At 40.1% G+C, this 13,593-nt stretch overlaps 1 protein-coding gene across 1 annotated transcript in view; it reads left to right on the top strand.

Moving 5' to 3' along the window:
• Nucleotides 1-13,263, top strand: part of CMC1 (C-X9-C motif containing 1) — a 66,447-nt gene extending 53,184 nt beyond the window's left edge. The window contains exons 3-4 of the mRNA XM_024202706.2: nt 10,682-10,772; nt 12,950-13,263. Coding sequence (XP_024058474.1) covers nt 10,682-10,772; nt 12,950-13,070 — 212 coding nt within the window. The 3' untranslated portion in view covers nt 13,071-13,263. The remainder of the gene's footprint in view (nt 1-10,681; nt 10,773-12,949) is intronic.
• Nucleotides 13,264-13,593: the final 330 nt, after the last annotated feature.

Genomic DNA, 13,593 nt, shown 5'->3' with positions numbered 1-13,593 from the left:
TTTGGCTAGAAATTCGTATTTTGTATTCATTTCTTTCTGGCTCAACTTGGATACTGGTTCAGCCTGTCTCGACCCTTCTGAAATAAATGTACTTGCACTATATACTAGGACTATCCATATTGTAATATATTTTCATTCTCTCTAAAGTAAACCACCAAATTGAGGACATTTAGAATGGTGTACTAGGTTATCTATTTTTCAAACTGTAAGAGGAACAAAATGTTTTAATAATCGTTAAAATGCTGATTTGTTTCAGTGAAGTAACTGTTGTGTAATAGATGTAAAAATGAAATAAGGGAATCAGGAAGGATATTAAATTGGACAGTACATTTATCCTAGCATTTGAGATAATATTCCTCAGTGTGATAAGGGTGAGAGAGAATCAGAATGAGGTATACATGAGAAATGTGTCTAAAGCTTTAGTTAATTTGGGTTTAATTTCTTTACAACAATAAAAATGAGGTAAGTCAGCTTTGTCTGAAATGGAGAGAGGTGATAAATTGGTGTTGAAAATGAGAGATGGCCCTTGTGCCTGTGACAAAGAACTTCTGAGAGGCATATTTAAGAGGAAATACCTTTTATTATTCTCGTATGGCTTCACTACTTGTGAATCAGAGATGTTATCTTTGGATACATATCAGTAAAACTGGAGGTGGTTACAGTTTTAGTAACTCGACTAAGCATGATTAAGCAAACAAATGCTACCAAAGTCAATATGCCTCAAAGTGTCTTTGCCTAGGATAGGGTATCACACTAGAAATGGAGTTTTATATCACATTTAACGATGGTCTGTTTCTGTTTTGGTGTTGCCACATGTTGTGAGGCTATTTTTCCCATAGTTTTGAGACCTATCCATCCTCGCTTTTTGGCAGGAAGTCACATCTTTCTGACTACTTACAAGAAGCATCTTTTCTTATATTCCTGTGTATTTTGTGCGGCTAAGATCCAACAAAGCAGTGACTCTGCAATTTCGCCACCCAACTTGCCAGAAGGCACGGACCGGGGTGAAACTGGATGAATTCATCTTGCTTCAGTGTTCCTCCAGATCCAGATCTGGAAGGATAGTGGAGGGAAAGAGGAAGTAGGGGATTCCTTCCAGGGCTGCCCCCATTTGCTCACTCTTTGCTTGTCCCTCAAAACAAAGTCTTAATTCTGGAGCCGTTCCCTGCATCAACAGAGCCTACATCATCTCCCTACTTTCCCCTTTGAAGGGGGGCCTTTGTTCTCTTCCACTTTCCTCCCTGAGAAACTCTCTAAGTGGGCCCCTTTTCCACAGGTTCTCTCAGGTTGGATTTGATTTAAATCAAATTGATTTAAATCACTAGTCAGGAAGACTCGATTTAATCATGGATTTCTATATAAAAGTGCATTCTTGTTGGTTGTTATAACCTTAACACATATTCTTCACAACTCAGAGATAGATGTAGGTTTCATTTTTAGAAGGTACACACTATGTGTTTTTAAAGTGATTTATTTTGAAAACTTTTCAGATTAGTTTTACAGCTATATCAGAAAATGAATGATTGTTTGGTTATTTCATTTACCAAAGGTAATTGAAGCAGATATTTATGAAGTTATTGGGAGGTGAACCATCTCCAATTCAACAGGTTAATCATTAATATTTGGAGGATTTTCTTGCCATGCTGTATTAGGAGGAGAACATCACCAGACAGACATTTAAATTGTTTTATTTAACTAAAACAACAACTTTATGTATTCTGGATTTTTTTCTTTAATAGCAAACATAATATTTTAACAAAACAAGCATATACGTTTTTGAATTTAGTTAAACATTCAAGTTTTTTAAAATCAGGTTTGCTTTTGTTAAAATTGTTTTTAACTAAAATAGTTAAATGAAATATCTTAAAAAAAAATAATAATAATTAAACCGACTATGTCAGCCAGGTCAACATGAGAAACTTAAAATATTGGCTTCTATAATCTATACAGAAGCCCCTGGAACCCAATAAAATTGCGTCCCTAATCCATAAACTATTGGAACTCATTTACAAAACTTTTCTTAAACATTACATTAATATATTGTCTCATTATAGAATTAGAATTTATAATCCCTGATGAGATTCTATGAGATACATTATATCTTAATTAAAACTATCTTTAGATAGGTTTTTTCCTCAAAAAATTTTTTATCAAAAAAATCCGATTTAAATAAAAAAAGATGATTTTTTTTTAATCATTGATTTTTTTTATCCACCCTGGGTTCTCTCCTCCCTCACTTTCTCCAAAGAGCTTTCTGCTATCTCACTGCCAAAGAGAGTCTCTCCCTCCCTTTCCTTCACCCTGGAAGCAGAACCCCTCAAGGAGGACGATGATTTGGAGCCCTTTGCACTCATCCCCCCCCATCCAGGCCAACTTGCCCTGGACACAGGAGTTCAGAAGGTCCTATTCCCCATTCAGACTCTTGAGAGAAACCCATAATGTTCTCATCTGTGCTCTCCTCCCATTGGATTAATTCCTGAATCTGGTTTACCTGTGCCTCCGCAAGCCTCCCTAGCCTGATCCATTTAAATCCTGTTGCCCAGAGTCATAATCCTTGGACTAAGAGACCAGAAGCCTCCATGGCCAAGCTCTGCAGATCAGATATCTGCAACTCTGTCTATATCTTCACCAAGCTTCACTGGATCTGCCCTCATCAGTAGGTGTAGTATTTAAATATAGAGCCTTCCAGTCATTATGCCACAATCCTGCCTGCTTTCCTAGTAGGAAGGAGCTGTTGTCCCATCAACAAGGCACTCTCTTTTCTCCCACTTTCTGTCATCTTTGCCCATCTAGCTGGTCATTCATGTCCTCGCTCTCTCTGGGCTCGTACTGCCAGCCAGATCCATCATCCACATTGGGGAGAGAAGCCTCAGACAAACAACATTTCTTACCTTCTAACTGGCTTTCTTTGGCTTGGTGAGCAAGCATGGACACCCACCCAGGCAGCCCTTTGGGATGAGGAGTTGGGCAAAGAGTGATTAGTGTAGGCCAGTGGTCTCCAACCTTTTTACGCCCAAGATAATTTTTGAATTTAAGGGCAACCTAGGATCTACCGCGCCCCTTCCCTGAGGCCCCGCCCCTTCCCCAAAGCCCCGTCCCACTCACTCTATCCCCCCCCGTCACTCGCTCTCACCCACCCTCAGTCACCTTCACTGGGCTTGGGCAGGGGGTTGGGGTTCGGGAGGGGGTGCGGGCTCTGGGCTGGGACCGAGGGGTTCGTAGTCTGGGAGGGGACTCTGGGCTGAGCCTGGGGCAGGGGGTTGGAGTGCAGGAGGGGGGTGAGGGGTGCAAGCTTTGGGAGGGAGTATGGGTACAGGAGGGGGCTCTGGGCTGGGGCAGAGTGTTGGGGTGCAGGATGGGGTACGGGGTGCTGGCTCTGGGAGGGGGGTTAGGGCTGGGACTTGGGGTGCAGGAGAGGATTTGGGGTGCAGGAGGGAGTATGGGGTGCTGGCTCTGGGAGGGGGCTCAAGGCTGGGGCTTGGGGTGCTGGCTCCGGGAGGGGGCTCAGGGCTGGGGGTTGGGGTTTGTGGCCTCCCACCAGGCAGCACTTACCTCCAGCAGCTCCCTGCCTGCGGCTCAGCGTGGCTGCCACTAAGGCAGGCTCCCTGCTTACCTCGGCCCCACGCCACTCCTGGAAAGTGCCAACGCGTCCCTGCGGCCCTTGGGGGTATAGGGGTGAGCGGCACATGGCTCCGTGCGCTGCCCGTCTTTGCAAGCACCGCCCCCGCATCTCCCATTGGCCACAGCTCCCTATCCCGGCCAATGGGAGCTGCGGGGATGGTGCTTACAGGCAGGAGCAACATACAGAGGGAGACCCCTGTCCCCCCACCCCCAGGGCAGACAGGGAGCCTGTCTTAGTGGCAGCCCCGCTACGCCGCTGGAGATCACGATTGACCGGACGATCATGATCGACCGGTTGGTGACCACTGGTGTAGGCTAACCAGGTTTGTTTGACAGCTTGGAAGTCATTAACTGGGGATTCTGAAAATGGAGAGTGAAATCCTGCTCCATTGATGTTAATGGAAGCTTTACAATAGACTTCAGCGGGGCCAGGATTGCACCCAGAATGTCTGAAATGGGACAAGCTTGGTTTCCCATCACTTGCTCCTGCCTGGTCTTTTGATGCATGGCTGACACCCACAGGAGAGGGAGTACTCATTAGCTGCACACACAAACCAGTGGGCAGGTTTTAAAAAATGTTTTATTGTACCAACAAAATGTCAAATTTCTGTCTTTATTTCTATACTCTGGTGCCTCCCATCACCAGAGCTGAGATCATTATTGAAAAAGGAACTATTCCCCACTCAGCATGTAATATCAGGAAACAGGCTGCATTCTGTTGAATGTGAAAGGTTTGACCCCTGGAGTTACAATCTACATTGGTAGCTGTTAAAAATGTGAAAATATTAAACTATTTTGAGTTTAATCAGATCTTACGTATTTACTTTTTTGTCATAGCCCATTATGTACCTTGAAGTTATCGGTCTGCAGTATGAAAATAGCTAGAACCAGAAAATTGTGGTGACAGCTAAACCTAATATCTGTTTCTGTAGATTTTGATTTGAGATTACATCTGAAAATACTGCTCCCAATTTGTGCAGTTATTCCCCAAAGCAGATTTTTAACACTGAAATTTTTGATGTTCTGCATTTAGAGATCATAAGATATTTCATGAAAAAAATATAAAATTGAATACAACTAAAATTAGAACAATGCTCTCCTGGCTGCTGGAGAGCTTCTGGTAAATATTTCTAACTAAAATGGTCTTGCACCATAGACCCTTACACCATTATCACAGGGATTTTAAAGTGCTTAGGGTGAGTAATTAAGTAGTGAGTGTTCATGCGGGGATGTCTAATATGCTCTAACCTGCTCCTTTTTTTCCTTCTGTGTTAAGCGTTGGCAACATTAAAGCTATATAGCTTGAAGCAGTTTTATCACTTTGTAATGATGCTTTCTGTTTGCATGGCCATATACCACAAGCAGGGCCTTCTGAAGCTAGGGGATGCGTGCTATGCATTTCCAGATTTGTTCACTGGGACATCACGCCTTTAACCAATCAAGACTGGTGAGCTAACAAGTGAGAGGGACCTCCTGTTGTCTTCAGCTTTTTTTTTTTTTTTTTTTTTTTACTTCGCAGCTTCCAGAAGGACTGATTATTACAAAAAAGCAGCACAGCACTTAGGCATGAGCCTGTGGGGACTAGAAATCAGATTGTTCACTATACAGGTCTTAAGCTTTAGAAGGCTTTTAATGAGAGAACCACATTTCATTTTTTATCCTGATTATAGCTATCACGTTACTATGAAATGGTGACATAGGGCCACATTGTACAAATCTCCAAGAAACAACAAAAAAGCTATACATTTTAATTCAGTAATAGCATTATCTTAAAAAGAAGCTAAATAAATACCTGGGTGCTATTACAGCACATTTTGCATATCTTATATTGGTCTGATTTTTTACTAGTAACACCATTTTATAATACATGTAGGTCCAACTGTTCAAAAGCATCCTTAAAATTTCATTTTTGTGGACTTTTAAGTTTTTGCAACTTGCTAAAATTGAAACTAGTGTACATATATCAAGTAGTCTGGCATTTTAAGACTGTATTCAATTTGTGCATGAAAATGTTCCCTTGGGCACGTGGCACCTTCTTTTCACTCAAATCCCACTTTAAAATACACTTATTTTGGAAAGTTTTTCAGTGTTCATTCACCCTCAAAAAGTGCATTATATCAGTATATAGCCTGCACTGCCTTTAGGTTTGACCATCCTCTGGTGATATTGGTACATTATACATCTGAACGATATTGTTCATGTAACTCCCTTAGACATGAATACTTTCCCAACTCAGGGGTATTTTGAAGATAGCATGGTGATGGGTACTGTATAGGCAGATAAAATAGTGGTTTGCATACACACTTCTGAGTTTGCCCAAGCAGAAATTTGCCCCAGGAAAACTACAAAACAGCATGTAACCTTTTAGAAACCAGTCTGAGGCCCTTTAGAAAATTTCCCCCAAAATGGTCAGAATAGGCAGTGCATCATTCCTGTATTTTTCATTCACAGATCTTTTGTAAAGAAAAAGAAAATGTAAAGCTTGACCTTACCTCTTCTCAAAATGAGCCTGTAAAAAGGTTCCCATCAATATTTGGGGAAATTTCAGACAGATTCTCTGCTTTCCTGTGAATTGGAGAAGTCCTTCTGATTTTAGTACACAACTAGCCTGCTCAGATGGCTTGAAACCGTCTAACTGGCAGCCCACTTCCTCTTTAGTCAGTATATAATATGATAGGGCTTCAACAGAATCAGGATCAAACCCACAGCCAGCCCACTCTTGAGCAAAACAGCAAGATTTCGCCCTGCTACTTTTGTGGAGACAAATCTCCCTATGTGTAAAGCCCGGCAAATCTGCAGATACCTGCTTTGTAGCCACGAATATCTGCAGATGCGGTTTTCCGTGGACCATGTTTGCGGATCGGATGTGGATACAGATTTTGTATCTGCACAGGGCTCTATCTATATTTACTCCTTATGTACCAGCATCGTGCAGGGCTGAGCCTGTGGAGGGTACATTAACAGAATAACATTGCACTAGCAACTGCTCAGTAAGTCAACGTGAACCACTGGAAATAGTGTCCTGGCAAATATGCATGGCCAAATTTTTTAAGGAGTTATGTTGGGGGTCTGCATATAAATGTACACCTATATTAAAGAATGTGATTATGCATGCAAATGTACTCAGCTACATTTGCACTTACAGTCAATGACTTGAGCCTGGCCCTAGCCTTGAGCTCCCTTCTCCTCTAACTTGTCTCCCAGCATCAGCCTACCCAAGAAAGTATCTATATGTACACTAAATTTGTAAAATGTATTTGATCCAGTGACTTGCTACTGTGTAACTATTTCACATTGATCACCGTTTGCAAAAAAACATGGGAGTGAAAACATTAGTGTACAAATGTGGAGGAGAAACATGGAAAATCAGAGCAACAAGATAAGAACATAAGACTGGCCATGCTGGGTCAGACCAATGGTCCATCTAACCTAGTAATCCAGTCTTCCAAGAGTGGCCAGTGCTAGAAGCTTCAAAGGGAATTAGCAGAATAGGGCAATTTATCAAGTGATCCATTCCCTGCTGTCCAGTCCCAGCATCTGGCAGTCAGAGGGTTAGGGACCCCCCCAGAGCATGGGGTTTCATTCCTGGCCATCTTGGCTAATAGCAATTGATAGACCTATCCTCCACGAATTTATCTAATTATTTTTTTAACCCAGTTATAGTTTTGGCCTCACAACATTCCTTGGCAAGGAGTTCCACAGGTTGACTATGCATTGTGTAAAGAAGTACTTCCTTTTGTTTGTTTTTAATCTGCGGCCTACTCATTTCTTTGGTTGATCCCTGGTTCTTGTGTTATGTCAAGTAGTAAATAACACTTCCTTATTCACTTTTTCCATACCATTCTTGATTTTATAGACCTCTATCACATCCCTCCCCCCTTAGTCGTCTCTTTTACAAGCTGAAAAGTCCCAGTCTTTTTAATCTCTCCTCATATGGAAGCTGTTCCATATCCCTAATAATTTTTGTTGCCCTTCTCCGTACCTTTTCCATTTCTAATGTATCTTTTTTGAGATGGGACAACCAGAACTACACTCAGTATTCAAGATGTGTGTGTACCATGGATTTATGTAGTGGCATTATGATATTTCTTGTCTGTTATCTTGTTAGCCGTAAGGGTTCCTAACATTCTGTTAGCTTTTTTGACTGCTGGGTCACACTGAGCAGATGTTTTCAGAGAACTATGAACAATGACTTCAAGATCTCTTTCTGTAGTGGTAACAGCTAATTTAGACCCCATCATTTTGTCTGTATAGTTGGGATTATGTTTTCCAATATTCATTACTTTACATTTTTCAACAAAAGAGTATATTTCCAATTTTCAGCTGACATAATTTGATTTATTCTTTCTTGTTTAGCTTTGGTAGATTTTGCTGTTAATGAATCAGCAGTATATTTATTATATTGTTAAACAGTGTCCTAAATTCATCTGGCATGAAATAACTGTTCTGAAAAGTCAGTTTACCGATTATATTCACTAAAATATCTGCACACGTTTAGCTGGCCTCTAAAAATACATCTAATTGTTGAGCATAAAAATATAGCTTAACAATGGCTTTAATTTTTGCAATCGTAGTAGCTTTCTATTTTAGCATTTTAAAAAACCCACCACCTCTTGTAAGCAACGTATTATTAGGCTAGTCGTAAGTACTTTTAAGCAAATGCCAATTAATTTTAACAAAACCTATTCAATTATATTCCTTAGATTTTTTTTTTTTTGTAAAGTAATTGAATGGAAAGAAAATGAATTGCACACTACACAGGGTAACTAATTAGTAGGAAATTAGTTATAGGGTGTGTATTTTTAAATGTTGATATTTAAAAAACCTCATACATTCCATTTTTAGTTTGTCTTTGTGTTAAACAAAATAAGATACTTTTCTTAAGGCTGGGTGGTTCCTTTCACTGCTCTAAGTAGATGGAACTGGGATCCATCATCTCTCTCTCTCTCTCTCGGGGATGTACCTACTCTGTGTTCTCCCCTCTTTGAGACACCCCTGAGAGTGATCGGTGGGATTTGGGGATAGGGAGCGGAGCAGTAGATCAGCTATTCTCCTTGGCATTACCCCCTGCTGACTCTTTGGATTTTAAAGAGGAAATGCCTTCTGGAGTCAATGCTGCTACATGCTACTGCACAGTCCACAGGAGATACAACTAGTAGTAGCAAGGCTTCTTTGAGCTGTGCTGCTATAGAGAAGAATCAGCAGGGCAGCATATTTTCTCCATGGAACTAGTGGTTTCCTTCTTCGTGCAGCCCCAGGAGCTGTAGGAGTGGGAGACCATGCCCATTGTATGCTCCCAGGTCCCCTAGGACCTGTCACCCAAAGGGAGGATTGCTTGGAAATTCCACGGCGTAAACCTCACCTCAGTGTTTTCCAGCTCCTCTCCAAAGGGCTCTTTCACAAGAGGAAATTATCCAGCCAGTGGTATTTAATTGGTTTAGTAATTACTGTCATTACTACACTAGATTGTAGTAATTATTATGCTTAGCAAATTTTGGAAGCCCTAGTCATAGAAGAAAAACAACATTAAGAGTCCTAACTTTTATTTAACAACACTAATGAAGTCATTGATTTAGTGTTTTTAACATACACAAGCTATTTCACCACAGTAACATTGACTTCTCTCTGCCTTTCATACCGAGTAGAGTTTTAAATGGGATTTGTCACAGAATACACAGCTTCAGAAATTGGTTGGCGGTATTAGCAACATCACTGTATATGAGAGTGTTAATGTGTTATATAGTATGAAGGAAAGATCCTAATTAAAATCTTGTTGCTAAACAAGTGACAAAGACCTTACAAACAGCTTAAGGCTCCAGGCTAGCCGTTGTTGGGCTTGAAGATCAGACTCGGTCAGTGAATGGGAAAATGTTTATAATGTGGTTTGTTTTGTTCATAACACACACAAAAATATAACCAAGCAGCATTAGTGGGTTTATTCAGCTTAATATACATACTGCAATTTCTGGATATATTTCATAGTGGCTGGGGGAGTGAGTCATATGATTTAGACATTAGATAATATCAGAACAGCTATATCTGCATGGTATTTGACCCAATTAAATTATTAGTTGGATACTAAAGGTCTCTCACTATCATTCAGGCTGTGTGTTTGTGAGGTCTGTATTTGGCAGAGGACCCCCCTGGTATTCAAGAGCTCAGAACCAGCCTTTGCTCAAAGAGCACCCTGGCCAAGCAGCATATAGTGCTCCCAAAATGTGTAGTTTGGAATACATAGTCCTCTCACTTCCAGCAGCAACAATCAGGTGTAGCCATTAAAATAAATGGCCTTAAACTGGTGTACAACTGGTTTGAGAGGCAAATCAGGCCTTGATTATTTATCATCCACATCAAAGGTAAAGATTAAGTTACATAGGTATGTCTACACTGTACACTAAGCACAGGCTCTCACTCAAGTTTGAGCTCAAGTCCCCCTTCTATCCACATATATACATCAGATTGACTCAGGTCAGCAAGCACTCGGGACTCAGATCCTAGGATGCTGCTCAGGAGGTGGATCAGAACCTGAGTCTCACTCTGACTTGGGCCCAAGCCCTGTCATTTGTAGTATGGACATGTTAGTATGGCTGTGAGACCTGAGTCCAGCAATTATAAACCTGGTATGGACACTCAAGTGCAGGCTTGGAAACACCGAGTCCACAAGCCTGTGCCCCACAGACCCAGGTTTACGATGCGGCATAGACATACCCATAGTCACACAGTGTATGTGCTTGCTTTTGCAACAGCTAAAAGAGTAGTAATCTCCTGACAGTTTAGCATCAGCTTTTAAGATGTTCAACTAAAATCAATGAGAAGCCTTGACTTCCGCCAGCCTGCAGTTGTCTTAAAAAAAAAAAAAAAAAAAAATAATGAATGAAGTTCATCACTGACCTAAGTGTAATGCTTGGATATACTGAAGTTACAAAAGTTCCAAGCTTGCCATAATGCCAGAAACAGGTCAATTTGGGAGTCAGATAACCTTTTAAAATAGTGTATTGTACTTGTGTTAATGTGGATCCATAGTAAAAGAATCTAAACTCTAATTTTTTTTTAATTTCAGCTTTTACCAAATGCTGCCAAGAATCTGGCTTTCTTATGGTGGTGAAATGTCAACAGGAAAATGCAGCATTGAAAGAATGTCTAACTACATAGTAAGTCAACATGAGACTTAAAAAAAATAAATGTATATTGCTATAGTCATGATGCTATTGAGAAACTGGAAAAAAACAACCACCAAGTCCTTTAGACAGTGCCTGAGTCCGTTATATAGTTTCAAGGTGTTCTCGAAAAGGTACCACGTATCTTCAGATGATTCCAGAAGTGCATGGAGATGCTAAGCCACTTCAAGCAAGTTTGCAAGGTCTCATGACTTGGGCCTTCCACTACTGAATCTAGGTTGGGGTATTTTATGAAGGAAAGCAATTATATTTTCAGCTTCATGGATCAGGGAAAGCAAGGCACCTTTTACACTAGCATTTTTTTCTGAAAAATTTCCCATGGTTGTGAACACTGCTGCAGCTCTGCTGGTGGCAGCACTGTTTTAGGCAAAGTGCTGGTAGATACTAATATTCTACCATGGTGTCAAAGAGACCTGTACTGAGCTCTCTTTTGAAGCTCTTGTTTGTCCAATGAATGTGATCAATGACTCTGGAAATTTCTTTAGTCTCTCTCTTGTACTCTATTAGGTGTCAGTATCTGCAGCCAGGCTGTTTTTGAAGATTAATTATGTCACTCTAGGGCCAAAAGTCTGAAACTGAAGGGGAAAAAAAATACATTAACGTCCTTACAAGGAACTGTAACAATTACTCTGTTGGTGTTCAGAACAGTCAGCATTGTTTTATAACAACTTTATATCAAAGGTATGTGTTGCCAGGCACAAGTTAACAGTTCTGTTTATGTAGTGGAAGTTTGCATTACTGTAAATATTAATCTGTATGTTAATTGTGGACTTCCTTGTGGAAGTTGTATAAAATAAATTTTGACAACTGCCTTCAGAGGTGTGTGTATATATATCTATATAAGCACTTCATTTCCTGGGGCCTCTGCAGCAGACTGTGGAGAACTCAGATCTGAGTATTGGGTGTATAGCAGATGTGCTACAAGGGGAACCAGTATAGAACAAATGTGAAATTCAGATTATTGCTAAACCGTAAGTGGTATTTCTAAAAATTAAATGAAGGTGAATTCAAAAAGTTAGTTAAATCTACTGTTTATGGGCCCTGTCTTGTTTGTACAGGACCAAACACACTGTGCCCTTCACCATAACAGGGCAGATTTGGTTACTTAGGGTTTGTTTACATAATGGGGTAATGTGCTCTTCAGGGATGTGATTTCTAAAGCACACTGAAGTGTTGCACATTAATTGGTCAGTGTAGACCCTGCTGATGCACACTAAAGGTTCCCTTTTGGGCTTTAATATGATACTGCTGAAATAGCACTATGTTAAAGCACACCAGCAGGGTCTGACCAATTACTGTGCGCTTTAGAAATCACACTCCCCAGTAGACAAGCCCTTAGTTGAAAAAAAGGCACAACTCGTGTATTCCTGCAGATATGAAGGGCTTGTTGACGTGAGGAAGTAGCCCCCACTAGCGGCTCTGCACTAAGAGTACCTTTGTGCAGTTTAGCTTAAATCCACTTCCAAAGCTAAACCACACAAAGTGTCTTTGTGTGCAGTAAATATCCGCTAGTGCAGAAAATCTATTGCATTTTGAATGCAGACCCTAGCTTATTTTGCACTAACACCCCTTTATAGAGAAGCCCTAACCTACCCCCTGATGAGATGATCTGCAATTGTCATTTTTTAATTAAACCATTTTTAATATGTAATGATTAGGTTATTAGCAATAGGTTGTATACATGAATCACAAATCCTACTTTTGAGTAAAAAGGTATTTGTGTTCTGCTCCTATTACAAATAAGTATATTATTCCATGGAACACAAGTTATCAAAGTGGTTTAATTTTAAGATAAGCAACTGTACAACTATAAATGTTGAGGAAATAGCAGCTGGTATCCAGGAAAAATGCAGTGGTTAGTGGGATTGTGATATCAGAAGTAGTTCCTCGGCTTTGTCCTTCAGCCATAGTGGCATACTTCAGGTCTGAAAACAACATACTCTCCAGCAGAAGGCAGTGTTAGGGAGGAGACAGACATGCAAATTTAAGCTAATTTCTATTGGAAAGAGGCAAATTCAAAATCAACTTGTGTATGGTCATTAAACTCAAAACGTATAGAGTTACTAATGCTGTAGGTAGCATCTCAGTTCCACAAATGTTAACTTTTTTGATTAAGGTGGAAGTCACAATATTGTTTGTTTTTCTTGTAGCTATAATGATCCAGCATTTTATGAAGAATGCAAAATCGAATACTTGAAGCAAAGGGAAGAATTCAGAGCTACTGGAATTCCTGCTAAACAAAGACAACAGAAGCTTCCTACAAGCATGTAGCTAAATCCTAAAATGAAGTTTGGAAATTTACTTCAGTTATCGACGCGTTGATTTGGTGGAATAAGTAAGTTAATTGAATAAGCAGACTCAATTTTGTTTAAAAAAATCAAGTTGTCCGAGGCAGGATTTGATTGAAATAAATGTATCTCATGTTGTATTTTGTGTATTAGGAATAAACTCTTTTATGAATGAATCCAAAATAACTAGGATATATTTTTGACCTGCTCCAAGGGTTTGAGGAACTCTGTTGTGTAGCATATTTTGAGTAAAAAAGTTATTAGACCAATCCATTCCTACTGAACGTTCTCCTGACTTACTCTCCCTCCACTAATATTCCTCTCTGTAGAATTTAGATTTTTTTCTAATAAAAGGAAGACATTTTGCTTCTGTTTACCCAAGATAATAAATTCCAGCTATTGTCTATGTAAAAGAACAATTTAAGGTGTGCCTTTACTCTCATTTAACATTGTTACAGCTGCTGTACAACAAAACACTGTGTATGCATGAACCAGTTAGGCTTGAA

The sequence above is a fragment of the Terrapene carolina genome, unplaced genomic scaffold, assembly GCF_002925995.2.
Source record: "Terrapene carolina triunguis isolate 2854851 unplaced genomic scaffold, T_m_triunguis-2.0 Scaffold84, whole genome shotgun sequence".
In the NCBI taxonomy this organism is placed as follows: Eukaryota; Metazoa; Chordata; order Testudines; family Emydidae; genus Terrapene; species Terrapene triunguis.
The sequence above is the reverse complement of the archived record's forward strand: the minus strand, read 5'-3'. Positions and strand labels throughout refer to the sequence as shown.